The sequence below is a fragment of the Labeo rohita genome, chromosome 4 (assembly GCF_022985175.1).
Source record: "Labeo rohita strain BAU-BD-2019 chromosome 4, IGBB_LRoh.1.0, whole genome shotgun sequence".
In the NCBI taxonomy this organism is placed as follows: Eukaryota; Metazoa; Chordata; class Actinopteri; order Cypriniformes; family Cyprinidae; genus Labeo; species Labeo rohita.
In genome coordinates this window covers 30219022-30238332 of record NC_066872.1, presented here as the reverse complement: position 1 = coordinate 30238332, position 19311 = coordinate 30219022, and the positions used below count along the sequence as shown (strand labels likewise).

Below are 19311 nucleotides of genomic sequence, written 5' to 3'. Positions count from 1 at the left end.
ATAATTATTGATCTAGAGAGTCCAGAGAATATTACTGCAGTGGTTTGATCGAGATTAAGCGAAAAACCTAGGACTAGTTCGCAAAAGTAGGTTTTTAACATATTTGTGAATGATTAACGAATGACTTGAATGACAGCAATGGTTCTTGAGGCAAAGTTGTTCATTATGAGGAGATCTATCAGATGATATGAAGATCTAGTATTTATGTGAATATACTAGCATTTATTTTTCCATTTGAAGCCAATTGCCATACACAGCTTGTGTTTTTGAAGCCTTTTTAACTGTTATAGTGCCACCTATGGTCCGATCTTCGCGAAACTTTGCATGCTTGTTAAGAGTCATCTGACACATGTTTTCTCCAACTTTTGTAAAGTTTTGAGTTTTTGTTTAGGTTTTAAAGGCTTTTGAATATATGTGGCCATGCCCCTTTCTTAAATGACCCCGTTATAGCTAACCAAAGGACAAAATTCAACATTTGTTTGATAATTATTGATCTAGAGAGTCTGGAGAACTGTGCTGCAGTGGTTTGATCGAGATTGAGTGAAAAACCTAGGACTAGTTCGCAAAAGTAGGTTTTTAACATATTTGTGAATAATTAATGAACGGTTTGATTGACAGCAATGGTTCTTGAGGCAAAGTTGTTCATCATGAGGAGATCTATCAAATGATATGCATATTGTGTGGATGTGTGAAACACCACGTGATTACAGAGCCATAAAACTCGTTAGCGCCAACTAGTGGCCGATTTCTTTCAAAATTCTTACAGACCTTTAGGGCCATGAGTCGAACATGCCCAGTGAGTTTTGTTCCGATCGGCCTCTGTTAACCTTGTCTAATAGGTGCTCAAACTTCATTGGCCGATAGCGGCCATGTTTTTTGAGATACGCCAATGTCCTCATAGACCCTTATGGCACGTTGGACAGAGACACTGCATACCAATTTTCAGGTCGATCGGACCAACGATTGCATAGTTATAGTCATTTTTATGTTTTTTCAGGCTTATAGCGCCACCAAGTGGCAGAGCTGTGAAATTTTTTGTATTTGTCCAAAGATTGAGCTTATACACATGTGTATCGAGTTTGGTGAAGATATCTCTTTTGGTTCATGAGTTATAGTCATTTTAGTAAAAATGGCCCCCCACCTGACAAACTTTTTGGGGCCCTTTCGCAACGATGAGTCAAAATTTTACATTTTTTTGATAATTATTGATATTCACTGTCCAGAGAACATTTCTGCACTGGTTTGGTTCCGATCGGGCGAAAAACCTAGGACTAGTTCGCAAAAGTAGGTTTTGAATTTACTTCAAAATGGCGGAAAAACCGGACCCCGTAGAGCGAATCTGATTTTTTAGGCTTTTTATCGCCTTGACCCAAGGATTCCAAATATCAAATTTTGTGAGTCTATGACAAACGGTCTAGGAGCTATAAGCATTTTTGCATTTTTGATCACTGTAGCGCCACCTATAGGCCGATTGGGCCGGTTCTTTGCGCCTGAGTAGCGAGGAGGACTACTACCTTCTGACCAAGTTTCAGCTCTCTAGGCCTTACGGTTTGGGCTGCACGATCAGTTTTAGGGAAGAATAATAATAAAAAAAATCCTAACAATTACAATAGGGTTTCAGCACTGCGTGCTCGAACCCCTAACAAGCGCTAACAATATGATTGCTTTCTATTATAATTTTCACTTTTATAATTTAAATATTTTATTATATTACAAATTATATATATTTTTTTATTTTATAATTTATCATTTGTTTTCATTGGATTATTGCTGTATTTATTATTGTTATGATATTATTATTATTATTATTATTATTATTATTATTATAAAATTACTTCAACTTTATTATTAAATTGTTTTAATAAAATATATTTTAATTTAATACAATTATCTATTATTGTTTTGTATTGATTTGATTTTTTATTAAATCAACAGTACATTTATTATTATCATTAACAAAATTGTTTATTATAAAGTAAAGTAAACTAAAATAAAACAAAATAAATCCAAACTTGGATCACAAATAGACAAATTCATTTATTAATTGTATTAAATTATTTTAATATAAAAAAATCTTTTAATTTAACAATTATGTATTATTATTATTATTATTATGCAATTATTTAATTTTATTTAAATTATTTCTTAAAATTACTATTATTAAATTAGCAGTACATTTATTATGATTATAAAATAAAATAAATCCAAACTTGGATCACAAATGGACAAGACAATAATTTTAATTAATCTATTACTTACTTTTAGTAGTAGTAGTATACAATTGTTTTACATTTATTGTTGTTGTTAAACTTATTACATTACATTTTAATTCAATGTGATTATCTATTATTATTATTATTATTATTATTATTATTATTATTATTATAACTATTATTATTAACTAAATGTAATTTTATTGTTATTAAATTAACTATATAATTAACATCAACAACACCACAATTGTTTATTATTAAAAGTAAATAAAATACAATAATTTTACAATAAAAAACTATAATAATTTTAATTACTTAAATTTTATTATTATTATCATTATTATTATTATTATTATTATTATTATTATTAATAATAATAATAATTTGTATTAAATTTTATTGTTATTAAATTACCAGTATAATTATCATAAATTACCCCACAATTGTTTATTATTATTAAAAAATAAAACAATAAAATAAAATAAAATCCTGGATCACAAATGGACACAGGTCTACACCAAAAGCCCAAGTGTGCAAACATCCCAAGCGTACATGCGCACCTCTTATATGTGCACACCCAAACCTGTTCTCTGCAAGCTTAAGTCCTTGTGAGTGGAGTCTAATGCGGTGAGGGTAGGTGTAGTCAGGAAACTCTGTAATACATATTTCATGGATTAAAAGTGAGCTGCTAGTCTCACACGCCACTGTAATTCCTTCTAAAGCAGAAATAGAAGGAAAAGATGAATGAAGTCTGCACGGCTCTGCCGTGGCTGCATCGCTTTGCATCTGGGCAACATCAGCACGTCCTCTTCCACATAAACGAACAATCTAATAAACAAAGCAGCACACATCTGCCTGGAACATACCTGCATAAACACAGACATCAAACGCTTGACACTGACATTCCACTCAGTCACTGTCTCTTGTTAACACCTCACACACGCACACGCGCACACAAACGCTCACACCCACATAACAGGAGGCACTTTGAGCGGGCAGGATTATCCAAACGTGCTCTTTCCTGATAAGTGGATTAATGCAACATTTTCATTTGACTTTTTCGCTGAGGCAGAGACCCTCTACAGAGGCGCTACTTAGAAAGTTAGCCAAATCTAGCTTTGGATTATGTCACCGGGAAGTTCTGTTTCAATACCGAGAGGAGGAAACGCACTTCTTCACAGATTTTCCTCCATTACCCACCGCTAGTGAATGCCACTCATTCTCTCCATCCTTTCAAAAGAAGAAACATGATCTGAAACGGACGCCGCGCTCCGGAGCTGCGGCGCACTGGGGCTTGGAGGAGCTTCTCTACCTCCTTTCCTTTCCGCTCAACTCTGATATTGATCACATACTCTCACAGATATAATGGGAGTTGACCTTTGACCTCTTCGGGGACTGACTACAACCATGTTACGTCAACGAATCCATCAGAATCAGCTCAAGCTCTCACGTTAAGACTCCGAAAACAAAAGTCAGGTACTACTTACCCTTCGTGACCAACTGGGATGCAGGCTGTAAAGAACGAACGGTAACTTAAAAGCCAGAAAATGGAAAATCAAAAGGTTCTGGGCATAAAATAGTCCCTTCTGCACTGATCTGGCAGAAATGAGTCATTACATTTGTACTTTTCCAGCAACAAAACAATCTTTAATGATGTGCCACTTTTACAGTTATGAACTTCTATAATTGCCCAGATTTTATTTCTCTTTTAAACAGTTGGAACATATAAAAATGTTCCACGGCGGTTGCCAGGGCAGCAGGAGAGATGCTAAAGCGTGGCGTGCCTCAGTACAAGGCCTCATACCTTCACCAGATTGTGTCCTAGCAACAACTAAAGGAATCTGAGACTGTTAACTGGTGCATTTAATTTTAAAATGTACTCAAAATTCATTGCTGTAACCACTGAGTGAAGCCAGTATTCACAATAGCGGTCAACTTTTGCATTTGGTCCTCAATATAGAATACGGGTTACCACCTACAAAAAAAAGTCAGTCGTATTTTTAATGATTTTTAAGGGAGTTTGTAAATGAGATATTGATTTAATATGACAGTTAAAAAAACAAAAAGTAGGGATGCTCCGATTGATCGGCTACCGATCACTATCGGCCAATAATCACTTGGGGATGTTTGATTGGCGGTCTCTAAAAAGGCCAGTCTCATAAACTGATCTAAAGCGTGAGAGGTTTAGCATGACATGCAGCGGCACGGTCTCAGTCTCTGTTCAGCGCAGGTAAAACAATCATAATGCTGAAGGCGAAGTACAATTCATATTTCTTCATTAAATAACTTAAAGCAATTTGAAAACCTTATGTGAGCCATAGTTTCACAAACAGTGCGAGTGAATGACCGCTCTCTCTTTATCTCTCAAAAGTGCGCTAATGGCTTCCAATCACCACATTACGTCTGACCATAAGCGAGCTGCACGGTTGACACAGGAATTGTTACTTCCACAATAGAATCAGTGACGCATCGTCGCTAAAGTTTGTAAACTGCATGTCTTAATTCTTTCCAGTGTTTAACCATTCAATGCTCGTGCGCTCTCCTGGAGACTGGGTGCTCATGCACACTCAAAGCGTACACACAACGTTCACATACCTCCGTTTGCAGTGAGTATTTTTTTTTCCGCACTCATGCTAACGGATTAAAGCGTTTGAGCTGCACACGGTTGCAGTCTGGCAGTGTGTTCCAGGAGAGGTGTATCTGAGATCATTTACGCACAGAGTCTGTGTTGCACGCACAGAATTAAAGAATTAAATATGAACAAGGACTGACATGAAAATGTCATAATTACACCATAAACGCATACCATTAAAGTCTACTGTGTTTCACAGTCAACATGTATGGATTTTTGACTAGGTTTAAAGGAAAAGAGCACTTTTACATGGCACTCGTCTTTAAATTCAAAAGAAAAAGCAGTAGAACTGGCTCCGATCAGGCCCCGAATAAGTGTCTAAAAATCCTGATTGGAGTATCTCTATACATAATTCTACATGATTAACAGAAGGTTTTTAAAAGATCGGCAGATAAAGCTTCCTGTGATCGCCCTCAAAAATCCTGATCGGAGCATCCCTAATATTAAGTGACATACATTGACTATAACACTATTGCCTGATTTTGCTCTATTTCGTCGTCGTCGAATGAATATGTTTCTAAACAAATCTAGTCAAGTCAAATCAATGAATCAATTACCCATCCATAAATAGTGATTTGCTTTATTCCTGAATGAATCAGCCGTTCGAACGAATCAAATGAATGAATGATTCAGTAATTAAATCAGTGACTTGCTGCCACCTTCTGGCAGTTTTAGTTTCTTTTTAAACTTTTTAGTTATTCAAATCATTTAGTATTGCTATATTCAAAATGTTTTGAAAATGAATTTATGAATTTGATTGGCACCTCTGAGCCTCATTAAACATGAAAATACACCTACAAGCCACTTTTGTAATCTTCTGTGAACCTCTGTAGCACAAATTAATTGTTACTACTGATTTAATTTGATTGGTTACATATTCTTATTCCACTCGTTCTGTTGTTTTAATTAGAAATTTTAAAAAGCTTATAAAATATAATTTTTAAGATGACAAACTTTTAATAAAGTTAGAAAAATGGCATTAAAACAAAGTAAAGTAAAAACAAAATTCCCCTGCAAATCACTTTAATTAGTCAAATATCACCTTGTAAAGGAAAGGCGAATTTTTGATCAGATTTTTTGATTATTGATTAGAAGGTGCTCCTAAAATTTTGACTGTGCTCCTAATTTTAAGTTAGGAGTTAAGGTGCATCTAAACAGAAAAGCGAGCATAGAGCCCTGGGACATTTCAAGTACAGAATTATTAAGATGCTACTTTTGACTAAGATGATTAATACTATACCACTATACTACTAATTTAAGTCAGAGCACTTCTGTGGCACTTAATGAGGCAAAATGGGATCCTCAAGATGATTGCCACAGATGAAATTCTGAATGAAATCAAACATTCCCACACTGTTTGCATTAATATGCAAACAAGCATCTTATCACGCAGAGCGTTGTATAAATCCAACTATCTGTTGACTACCATCAAGTGCATACAAGGGGAAATGCAAAAATCTGATCTGGCTGAGATTAAACTCCTTGCTTTCCATTTCCCATCTCTGGTGTTGAAATATTCGCATGATTCCAGGTCAGTGAACCAGGCTTCTGTAAAAAGAAGCAGCAATGAAATATTGGTTTCTAGAAGCTGCTTTACGTTCATACGAGGATAATATAAAGCTGCGTTAGTAATCCATGCATCTGGTGATCATTTATGAGAAAACGTCTGTGTGTGAGAAAATGTGCTGTCATATTTCTTTGGTGTTAAATCAAATGGGCCTTGCAGGCTGGGCTTTTCATTATTCTGCACATAAACACCGAATTGTTTGGGTGAGAAAAGTCTTGAACAGACAATAAAGCGCAGCTACACAATCTGCCCGTTATACTTTAATGAGTCCCAACATGACAGCATTTTCAGAACACCCCACAACCAGTTTATACCCTGCTGTCCCAATTAAAACTGCAACAACTTCTGATGCCAAGTATTTCTGTTTGTTATGAGTGACACAGATGGAAACACTTCATGTTTTACATTTACTCCTGAAATCGCCTCAAGTATGATGAGTGATTCATCAATGTACTATAATCCAGTGACATCATGAACTAACAACTTTTTCACTGTTCAGTTAACGTTAAATCGGGGGTTAAACAATAAATATATTACTGTTCATTATTTATTCATTGTTATTCAATGTTAATGTCCTAATCATTTACTCACCCCCATGGCATCCAAGATGTTCATGTCTTTCTTACTTCGGCTGAAAAAAATAACTTTTTGAGGAAAGCATTGCAGAATGTTTTCTTTTTCCATTTAGTAGACTTCAACGGGGATTGATAGGTTGAAGGTCCCAATTGTGCTTCAAAGGGCTTTACACGATCCCAGCCGAGGAATAAGGGTCTTATCTAGTAAAACAATCTGTCATTTTATTTAAATAAATAAATAAATAAAAATTTCTATACTTTTTAACCACAAATGCTCATCTCGCACTAGCTTCTGCAATGCACGTCTACGACTTCTCACATTATGTAATCACATTGGAAAGATCACCCGTGGTTAGTTCATCTGTGTACTAGGGTTGGGTATCGTTTGAATTTTATCGATTCCGATTCTGCTTATCAATTCCGATTCTTAACGATTCCTAGTTTTGACTCCAATAACAAGGTCAATAAAAAATTAAGTCAAACATTTTTATTCTGTGTTTTTACAAAGCATTCTGTTGAGCAAGAATCAGCAGCCTACAGAACAGTTACGCCTAAGAAGAACAAAAAAAATACCACAGTGAAAACAACTACACTACTATAAATTGTTAAAATTGTTAAAGACAAGCAAACAGTCAGTAATAAAATAGGAACAAGCAAATAAATTAGCAATAGCATAAATGTATACAACTGAACAAATTACAGGTACAGAAATTTAAATCAAAAATTGAAAAACAGTCTTTTTTTTTTATAATAAAATACAGATTAATCCTTATTAAAGGTACGAATGACAGGCAGCACGTTTATTAGGCTGCTGTCTCTTTAAAATCGAATGCACGCAGATCTAAAAATACTGTTACACATCCGTTTTCTTTCTCATCTGTTTACTTTCACTTAAGACAAAAAAAAAAACACAAAAAAAAAACGGCTGTTTATGATGATATACTGATGTATTTTGTGCATACTGGGCTGTAAATAGGAAGTCAGAACAAATTTTTCTGCACTGGAAATGCACAGAACGGTTTGAGAACACTGTTCACTGTTCTCACGCCATTGTTCTCCCCCTTCCTGTGTTTAAATCGTTCGATTTTAAACTTTCGTTAAACGAAATCGAAATGCATGAGTCTTATCGAATACCTGGTTCTTGGAAATTTGGAACCGCTTCTCGAAATCCAACCCTACTCTGTTCTTTGGTTCAAAATTTTCTCTTCCAACTTCAAAATTATCTGACATCGTTTTTTTGTAAAGTGCGTTTGACAGTCTTGGCACATTCGCTTTGGAAACACTGGGTCGGTCCAACGTGACTATGTAATGCGTGAAGTTGAGGTAGTCCAAGATGAGGATTTGTGGTTAAAAGTATATACATTTTTATTTTTTTAGAAAATGAACGATCATTTTGCTAGAAAAGACCGTAATTCCTTGGGCTGGGATTGTGTAGAGCCCTTTGAAACTGCACTTAAACTGCAATTTGGACCTTCAACCCATTGATCCCCATCGAAATCCACTTTAAGGAGAAAAATCCTGGAATGTTTTCCTCAAAAAGCTTAATTTTCAGCTGAAGAAAGAAAGAACATCTTGGAGTGAGTAAATTATCAGTTAATTTTTATTCTGAAAGTGAACTAATCCTTTCATTTAAAATGTTTTTTTTGTTTTTTTTTTTTTAATTATCTTTTTATGATCTTTCATCAACATGTAAACTGAAATCTGTTTTTTGGCAGAAGTCCTTTACATATTTCAACCTGTCTCAACCCACATGCATTGCATTTATACTGTATGCGCATAGTTGTGTGCAAACATCTCAACATTTCTCACTCTGATGCCCTGTGCTTTGCTATTCTTTGTTTTCCTCAAAAAATAAATAAATAAAATAAAAAAATAAATAAAAAATAAAAAAGTCATTTGTGCCTCTGTGAATAAAGTCGCTCTGCTCAAGGTCTGTGTGGTCAATGTGTTCAGCGACTCCAAACAGAATACAGAAACTCAGAAAAAGAAAACAACATCCATATGCAATGACAGAAAAACATCTGAAAGGAAAACTTTTATCCCGAAAGGCTAAGGCGTAATGTCTGTATGTGGGAGAAAGTCAGAAAGTCTCACCTTCTTGCCAATGAGCTTCTTTCTCAAGAATTCCCGGGCCTCAAACATGTAAGGAATGTCATAGAGTGGACGGAAACGCTTGTCTTTGTCCTTGTTCTTCTCCTATAGAGTCAAACAGAATAGGGGGAAAAGAGAAAGACAGAGAAAAGTCAGTATCACATAAATGAAAAACAGCCTTGTGTCCCAAACAGGCACAACATTTAATCACTTCCTCAGAGTCTCATATGACTTCCTTCTAGAATGAGGTTCGAAGCTTCCTGTCTTCCACCCCCTCACCTCTCTTTTCAATTTTACCATTTTCTTAAAACCTAATATCCTTCCTTTTCCCACACAACCATGCTAATGTGTCAGGATTGGTAGATGACACGTCTCATTGTCTCGATCTCTTGGTGTTCCAGGCATGTGACTCCACAAGCTATAAGAGATGCTCTCACTGCCACACGCATTGATACACTAGAAATAGAACCTCATTTACATTTTTCATAAGAAAGGAAAAAGCTTGTTATTCTTCCAGAGAAATGCCAAAAAACACTCAGTATGCTCAATATTCTAGGCTCCCGATCGCAGCTGGGGCCACGACAGTATGAATTAACACGCGGTGCCACATTCAGAGCCAATCTACCTAATAGAAAATAACAAAAAATATATACATATTTTTGAGTTTTTTGGGATGGAACGCTGAACGAATCATTCCACCTTTTCAATGAATGAGTAGAGTAAATTACCAAACCCAGTCTGATTCGCTCAAGATTCAGACTGATATAGTTCAAGTTCAGAGCCACTCTAACTTAAAAACCAAAAAAAGAAATCAAAAGGCATTTTTTGGAAAGGAATGCTGAACAAATCACTCCATCGTTTCAAAGAATCAGTAGATTAAACGACCAAACCCAGGCTGATTTGCTCAAGTTTCAGACTGATTTTGTTCAAGTTCAGAGCCACTCTACCTGAAATAAAAACTAAAAGCCATATTTTGAGTTTTTTGGGAAGGAACGCTGAACAAATCCCTCCATCTTTTCAATGAATCAGTAGATTAAATTACCAAACCCAGTCTGATTCGCTCATGATTCAAACTGATTTAGTTCAAGCTCAAAGCCACTCTACCTGAAATAGAAAACAAAAGCCATTTATTGGGAAGGTACGCTTAAATCACTCCATCTTTTTTTAATGAATCAGTAGCGTAAATTACCAAACTCAGGCTGATTCACTCACGATTTAGACTGATTTAGTTCAAGTTCAAAGCCACTCTACCTGAAATAGAAAACAAAAGCCATTTCTTGCATTTTTTGGAAAGGAATGCTGAACAAATCACTCCATCTTTTCAATGAATCAGTAGATCAAACAATACAAAACCCAGGCTGATTCGCTCACAAATCAGACTGATTTAGCTCCAACTCAGAGCCACTCTACCTGAAATAACGTTTTTTAGGAAGGAACACTGAACAAATGACTTCATCTTTGCAATGAATCAGTAGATCCAAGGGAACAAACCTAGTCTTGCTCATGATTCGGACTGACTCAGTTCTTAATTTAAAATCATTGATTCAATGATCAAACATCAGCAGTTAACAGCCTGGATGAGAGAGAAATTACTAGGGAATGAATATAGCAATTTCAGGATTTTGCTACTGCATGGCTTCAAAAGACCTGAAACAAAGCACACAAGTCATTTGAACTGTTTTTATGGTGCTTTATAACACTTCACATTCATGTAATTGCATGAGGGAAAAAATGTTATTCTCATAGCTTCATAACATGACAGTTGATATCCTTAGTACTTTTCTGGGCCTTGAATGTGTCAGTAGCTTTGCTGTCTATGCAGGGTCAGAAAGCTTTCAGCTTTCATCAAAATATCTTAATTTCTGTTCTGAAGATGAACAGAATGTCTTACTGGTTTGGAACGTCATGAGGGTGAGTAAGTCATGACAGATTTTTCATTTTGTGGTGAACTATCCTTTTAAGAATTAGGCGCTGTTATTGCTCTACGGCTACTGACTTTTTGGATTTAGCTCATTCCGAGCTACAATGCTTTGACGCTTGAGGGAAAACCATAAGCAAGAGCAGAAATAGACTAGAGATAGACAACTAACAACACAGGCAGGATGAGGCATAGCTCGTAGGAGAATTGAGAGAGATCGGACCGTCAACCCTAAGGACCAAATCTTTCGGCGAATAAAAGCATATTGACTTAAAAAGCATAAATCTCAGCGATTTCTAAATCCTCACGCTCTGATTCCAGCAAATGTTTATCTGTGCTGCAAATAACCCACAAAAAAAAAAAACCCACATCATCTGTGCCCACATGCTCTGATATTCGGTATGAAATAAAACCGTATCGACCACCCACTTTTAAGAGCGAGACGTTGCATTTAATGCGCCGAGACATCTCTTCTGATGGAGGAGCTTTCAGGACAGCTAAAGAACTGTGCCGATGGAATATAATACAGACAGAAACCCCTGACGGTGAAAGAGAGGACAACCCATTTTCAGCCCAACTATAAATATCCACGGCAATTCCTTTCCCCGAAGCAAGAAAAGCAGAGGGAGGCCATGCAGTCTTGCGTTAGAGTGTTTTTCTTGTTAAGTGTAGGTAAGAGAGTGCGAGTATTTAGGGTTTTGCTAGATGATCACGAATGTCAGCAAAGGTGCAACACACACAAACAATAATCCATGCTTTTGTTTTGAATTTAAAACCATATATGTGACCCATGTAATGAGGTTAGGATACTGACTGAAGCTGTAGCATGAAAGCGCAGCATGATCCTGAAAGTCTTAATGAGATGAAAATATTGAATTTGTTCATTGTTTATGTCCACTAGACGGCTATAATGCTGCTGAAGAGCGAAATCAGCACATGACTAAAAGCTCCGTGTCGATTGTCAAGATAAAATGTCTTTGTCATTGTATTGGGCAAATCAAGTGTGTTCTGCAAAGACACGGCAGGCTGGTTACTGAACCGTGCGAGGAGAAATGAGGATTTCTGCGCCTGGCTGACATGCCGATGTTTGCCTGTTACTGGCTCTTAAAAATGACGGTTTGGCTGCATGAAGTGAACGCAAGAACGGTTTTATTCGGCAAGGGCTAACAGGACAGAACAAGACCTGTGCAACCACGAGTCGGGTATGATAAGCAAAATTATTATGTGTTGATACATGAGGGAAAACTGACAAACTGAACTAGTTTTACACTTAGTTAAAGGGATAGTTCACCCAAAAATGAAAATTCTGTCATTAATTACTCACCCTCATGTGGTTCCAAACCTGTAAGACTTTTGTTCATCTTCTGAACACAAATCAAGCTTTCTGGCCTTGAATAGACAGCAATGCAACCGACACGTTCAAGGCCCAGAAAGTTAGTAAGGACACTGTTAAAATCGGCCATGTGACATCAGCAATTCAACCATAATTTTATGAAGCTATGAGAATACTTTGTGCAAAAATTACAACTTTATTTAATTTCTTGTCTTCCGTCTTCTTGTCAGTCATGAGAGTACCACGATGCATGCATGAAATTGATTGAAATTGTTGAATAAAGTCATTATTTCGGTTTTCTTTGTGCACAAAAAGCAGTAGTGGTTGCATTGACGTCTATGCAGAATCAGAAAGCTCTCAGATTTCATCAAGAACATCTTAAAGTGTGTTCAGAACGACATGAGGGTGAGTAATTAATGACGGAATTTTCATTTTGGGCTGAACTATTCATAAAACTCAAAAACATAACTCCTGTCATTGTTCTAAACCTTATAATTTTTCTTCAGAAGGTCTGTTTGTCCAAAATGGACATTGGTTCTATAAGTCTATAAGTCAAAAACAATGCAAAAGGCAAGGAAAATGGTATTTAGCACCACATGATATTTCTAAAGTCATTAAATTTAAATCTTTGTTCAAAATATGAAAGTTTTTGCAGAACTGTATGAAAGACTGTTCAATTTTATTATCTTCCACAAGATCTATAGTGCATATCGTATGAAATATTTGACATTTTTATGCTGCTTTTTTAATAATTCCAGTTCCCATTTAATGAAAAATAAAGACTATGGAATTTTTGCAATATTTCCTCTTTTGATTCAGACTAAAGAAAGTCATACACATTTGGAACGTGAAATAGCACGTGTGCGTGATGTATTATTTAACAGCGGCTTGTCGTTCAACACACCTCAGCTCCTAAACTTTAAATCTTACACACACACACACACACACACACACTTTTCTCACATACATAGATTTCTTTGTCTCGTACCTATACGCACCACTCGCATTTTCATTCCTGCTTCTCTCTCTCTCTTTTTCTCATTAGCCAATCTCATTATCTTCAGGTGATAAATGGCCCAAGGATTGGATGTGACTCTGAAGCAGAGAGAGAGTGAAGAGCTCTCGCCACCGTAAGGCCTAAGGGCCCTGAGACCTCATAGGAGCTCCTCCATCAGGGAACAACCAATCACACCCGCAGCAAAGACTGCTTAACAGGAAGCCAGCCACTGCTTGGCACAGATGTCCAATATGAAGCTATATTAAAGGGATATTTCACCTACACTGTAAAAAGTTTTCACCAATTTCAACTTAAAAATACAAGTCATTTTAACTCACTTTATTGTAGTGAGTTCAAATTACTTGTAGTTTTAAGTTGATTTAACTTAAAATTATAAGGCAGCGGCTGAACTTTGTTAAAATTTAATTTTTCAATTTACTTATGTCTTTCAGACCTGTCTGACTTTCAGAAGACAAAACATAGTTTGAAAAACTTTTCAGGTTTCAAGTCTCGAGTCTCAAGTCCTATGTATAAAATGGAATAAAGACATTTTCAGTATATTATTGGTGTTCTGCAGAACACTGCAGATTATTTTTACAGGTCTTAAATTACATGAGGGAGAGTAAATTTTCATTTTTTAACTAAACACAGCCTCACTAATTCACTTGTTTAAGCCTATTATTTAGCCAAAAGAACAAATTGTTCAGAATGATAAGTCCACACAAATAAGCAGCTTGAGAAAAGCAAGTTAACAATAAGGTGGGAAAAAATTAAACAGAAGAAAGACAAAGTAGAATCAATGCTCCATTTTCCACTCAGTTTGTTTATCTTAATGTTCTAGATGTCATTTTGCACATGCAAATTGTTAATTAGGCGTACCCTTTTAGATTTCCATTTCGTTGCCATTAATGGCAGAAAATACTCAGAGAATGTCACTTAAGAAAAAGATTTGTTTTGCATTTTAAGCAATTGAGCAGTTGAAGGATGAGAACTGACACCTTATTTACTAAGGAAGAACAGGAGACCTGCAAACTGAATGTCACATTCTAGCATTAAATCTATGTAAAAACAACAAAAACTGATTTCATGCAGTAATCTTGTTTATCATAATGCATTCATTAAATATTGCATTTTCCTTTCATCTTGTGCAGATGAGCTAATGTTTTCTCAGAGGTAATTAACAGCATGTCATAGGTGCTTGATTTGTATTAAACTCATAATACGTTCCCCTTAAGTAAAACCTTAGAACAGATGAAGCTGTTCTATTCAACCACAGTGCATCCAATCAATGCCGGAAAAGCATTGAAAAGTCTAAATTTAAATGTTATTCTAATATTTCTTAATCTTCAAGTATTATGGACCTTGAATGACGCAAAAAATGTAGCAATTTGTGAGTAATGGCTAGTGCATGTCAAGAGCATAACTGAGGTGAAAACCTTTCAGCCTCTCGCGCAAGATCGCATAAGTCTCAGACAGCCGGAAATGGGGTATTATGACCCTCAGCATCAGTCATGGGAGTCGCAATGAGCAATTTAAGCTCATACAGCTGCATCACAGATGCCTTAGAAAAATAATCAGCATTTAAGACTGAAATTACAATGCCCTCTTAAAATAAATCAGCAGTGACGAACAACAGTGACGCATGGAGAAACTAAATGATAAAATGAGAAATGGAGGACAAAGAGAGACAAAAAGAGACACATGGGGGAGAACAAACAATTAGGATGATCTCTGAAAGCAGAGGCATCAAAATAAATATGGTTACAGATATGTTTGCTTATACATGTACTATGTATGTATTACATATATGTACATATATGCATAATACATTCCTCTAGCTAAACTATTAAAATTAAAACTGCTATTATACTGCTAACTTCAAGAAGTTTGGGGTTGGTAATATTTTATTCCTGTAATTATTTAATCAAAAATACAGTGAAATAATATTACAACTTAAAATATATCTGTTAATATTTTTAATAGATTACTATTTTAGCATAACTTAACGTGTGATTTCTACCTTTGCTGGCTGAATTTTTAGAAGCCATTAGGTCAGTTTTAGTGTCACATCAAAAACAGAATCTTTTGTCCATCTTCAAGAAACAGTTAAAGAGACATCTCTTCTATCTACAGTTTACCCTTAAACACAAGCACTCTCTATTCTGTTTCTATCCTATCTACTTTTCTTTTTATCTTTTAAAAAAACAAGACCCTCCAACAACAAAACAAAAAACTTGACCTAACTACTAACTACTTGTCCCTCTAAACCTAAAATGTTCTATTCTATTTCTATTCTGCTTGTTTCATTTAAAAAAAAAAAAAAAACTTGATCCTCTAAAACGAACACTTGCTATTCCATTTCTATCCCATCAACTTTTATTTTATCATTAAAAACTTGACCCTCTAACACTAGCTCTCTCTATTCTATTTCTATTGTATCTACCTTTTATTTATTAAAACAACCTTGACCTCTAACACTAGCACTCTATTCTATTTCTACTCTATCTACTCGTTTTCTTTTCATCTATTATAAAAAAAAACTTGACCCTCTAACACTAGCACTCTATATTCTATTTTACCTACTTTTCATTTATCAAAAATTGACCCTCTAACACTAGCACTCTATTCTATTTCTATTCTATTGACTCATTTTATCTATTATAAAAAACTTAATCCTCTAACACTAGTACTTTCTACTCTATTTCTATCCTACCTACTTTTCATTTATCAGAAATTGACCCTCTAACACTTGCACTCTATTCTATTTCTATTCTATCTACTCGTTTCCTTTTATTTATTATAAAAAACTTGACCCTCTAACACTAGCACTCTATTCTATTTATATTCTATTGACTCATTTTCTTTTATCTATTATAAAAAACTTGATCCTCCAACACTAGCACTTTCTATTCTATTTCTATCCTACCTACTTTTCATTTAATAAAAACCAGACCCTCTAACACCTGCAATCTCTATTCTACTTCTATTCTAACTACTTGTTTTGTTATACAAATACTTGATCCTAACACTTTCTATTCTATTTCTATTCTATCTACTTGTTTTCTTTTATCCATTATAAAAACTAAAAACCACTAACACTAGCACTTTCTATTCCATTTCTATTCTATCTACTTGTTTTCTTTTATTTATTATAAAAAAGTTGACGCTGAATATTGAATATTGAATATTGCGCTTTTGTTGGTTTGATTTCTTCTATTGTCCAAATGTGTAAGTTGCTTTGGATAAAAACATCTGCTAAATGACCAAATATAAAAATAAAATTCATCAACTTACTGACCACAAATTTTCAAATTGTAGTAAAAGTATACAGTTTTTTTTATTAATTATTCTTTTTTTTTTTTTATTTATTTTACTACATGTTTTGAGGTGTGTGGCACTTCATTTCTGACCTTCCCTAGGGCACCCATGTGAGTCACGCTTAACTTGTATTGAACCCAGAACGTTCCATTAAAAGAAATAAAATTCCGGTTTACAACATCCACGGGTCATTACTCTCAAATGATTGGAAGGAAGTTCGCTAGAATTCCAAGAGTCAAGCGATCCTGAGGCAAAGCAGAGTCGTCTGCAAGAAAAAGCCTGACCAACCAAGTGTGAGATGAGCCATGGAACCATACAGTGACCCCAGACAGAGGCCACAGGACACACACACACACACACACACACAAACACATGCCTTTAGCAAGCAGGCACAGCAGATACACAAACTATAAAAAGACAATGTGGCATCAGACGAATTACATGCTGTACACACACACACACACACAGCACAAACACACTGAGCAAGGTGACAGCAAATGGCACAGAAGAGTCATTCAATGACCGATGTGTTATATATTGCTATTTCTGCAGAGAAGACGGGTATGGCGTCTTCGGCTTTAAACCCAGATGTCAACATTTCCCCTGCAGTCCCCTCACACACACATACAGTGGGAGTGAGGATGACTCATTGAGCTGCTGACATAACTCCTCCCCCTCCACATCCTTGTGAGTGCTCCTAAAACGGCTGACACCACCACGCAGCTGGAAATAGCTCGCCATGGCGCAAAAATATGCCTCCATCTGGCCAAGGGAGTGAGATGGGGGGGAAATGAATGAGGAAAAGAAATTAGGCATGGCACATGAAGTCACGTTTCTCTCAAAGGGATAGTTCACCCAGTCAAAAATGGTGTGATGACAACAATGCCGAAATGCCACTGGCTCACTGTAGTAAACAAATGCTGTATTTTTGAATTCCGAATGCAAACATAAGTGAAAAATAACTTTAATTGCGTCTGTACTTTTCATAGCTTTATGACATAACCTCAAATTGCACCAGTGGGTTCACTCCCTCTCCTTCAATATTTGCATTTTTTTTTTCAAGATTACTGACTGATTTTGAAAACTTGACTAACTATTCTGGACATCTAGTACCCAAAAGTAATTTGCCAAAACAACAGATCAGTAAATCTTGACGGACTTGAAAGCTTAATGGACAAACTGGTGGCATGGCAACAAGGCTTCTCAGCACAGCAATTTGTTTGGTTATCAGTTGATCTCAATTGACTTTTTGTATTATGCTCTGCCACCCACAGTCTTTACCCATGGTAACCATCCCAAAAAAGCACCTTTCTCAAGACTGCGGTTATTAAATATGCAACATACAGTTAATATGCAGGGGTGCACATAAGTTTTTCAGTCTGGTTCTCATGAGACCACCTGGAAATTCACACTGCACATAGTGTGAGCCATTAAATATAACTATAAAAATTAAAATAATTAATATTAAGCGTAAGTTTTATTGCACTTTATTTAATTAGTATTTTCAGTAAAATAAACAAAATGTTACATTGCTATATTTAAAATAAAAAACAAAAAAACAATTATAGTACACTTAAAATACATTGCAAATCTTTTTTTTCCCTGTTCTACTTTTGAATTTTCAACATTTTAAAATCTAAAATCAAGCTTTTATTTTGGCAGGTTGCCAGGAAGTGTGATGTACTGCCGGTTTTAGCACATTAAGGGTGTCAGTGAATTAATAAAATGCCACAGTTTTGCATTTTGTTCTGAAACAGACAGATTTACGCATTCAGTTTGAATTGACATCTAGTGCAGTATTACAGTTAGTTGATTTAAAACAGCGATTGTGCATTAACAGCTGTCGACCATGAACTAAAAAGTATTTATATCTAGGTTATTACCATGTCATGTAAATATTCATATTATTATAGTATTATATAGTATGAACAGTATTTGTTTCTTACCTAGTTCTGGTTTACTTTTAGTCATTGTTTTAAAAATCTAATAAACAGAAAATCATAAAAAAAAAAAAATTATTCTCCTTAAAGTTGTTCACTTCCAGGACAAAAATTTACAGATAATTTACTCACCCCAAAATAGTACAATTTATATACTTTTTAACCTCAAATGCTCATCTTGTCTAGCCCTGCGTGAACTCTGTGTATTCTGGTTCATGACAGTTAGGGTAATACAATTTAAGTTGAAGGAGAAAATGAGATGGGAGTTTTTCAGCCTACCCTAACTGTTTTGCACAGAGTTCACACAGAGCTAGACAAGACGAGCATTTGAGGTTAAAGAGTATATAAACTAATTTTTTTTTTAGAAAATTACTGATTGTTTCGTTAGATAAGACCATTCTTCCTCGGCTGGGATTGTTTAGAGCCCTTTAAAGCTGCATTTAAACTGCATTTTGGAAGTTAAAATTCATGGGCATCATTGAAGTTCACTATATGGAGAAGAATTGTGAAATGCTTGCCTCAAAAAACTATTGCTTTTCATCTTCGTGTTGGTCAACATATCTGGCCCTAAATCCCCCCAAAGTCCTCACAGCAAGAGAGAGAGAAAGAACAGTACAGACAAACACACAGAGATCCTCGGGCTGGCCTGAGGTTAGGTTTGTCTCTTTGAGTTGAAGTGTTTGTACGGCATGGCACGGGGACAACAGCTTCACGCCCTGCGTTGAAC

The 19311-nt window shown here is 35.5% G+C and overlaps 1 protein-coding gene across 1 annotated transcript in view; it reads right to left on the bottom strand.

The window, feature by feature from the left end:
• snd1 (staphylococcal nuclease and tudor domain containing 1) overlaps window positions 1-19311 on the bottom strand; it is a 216723-nt gene that overhangs the window by 164627 nt on the left and 32785 nt on the right. Inside the window, exon 11 of the mRNA XM_051107004.1 lies at window positions 9082-9183. Coding sequence (XP_050962961.1) covers window positions 9082-9183 — 102 coding nt within the window. The remainder of the gene's footprint in view (window positions 1-9081; window positions 9184-19311) is intronic.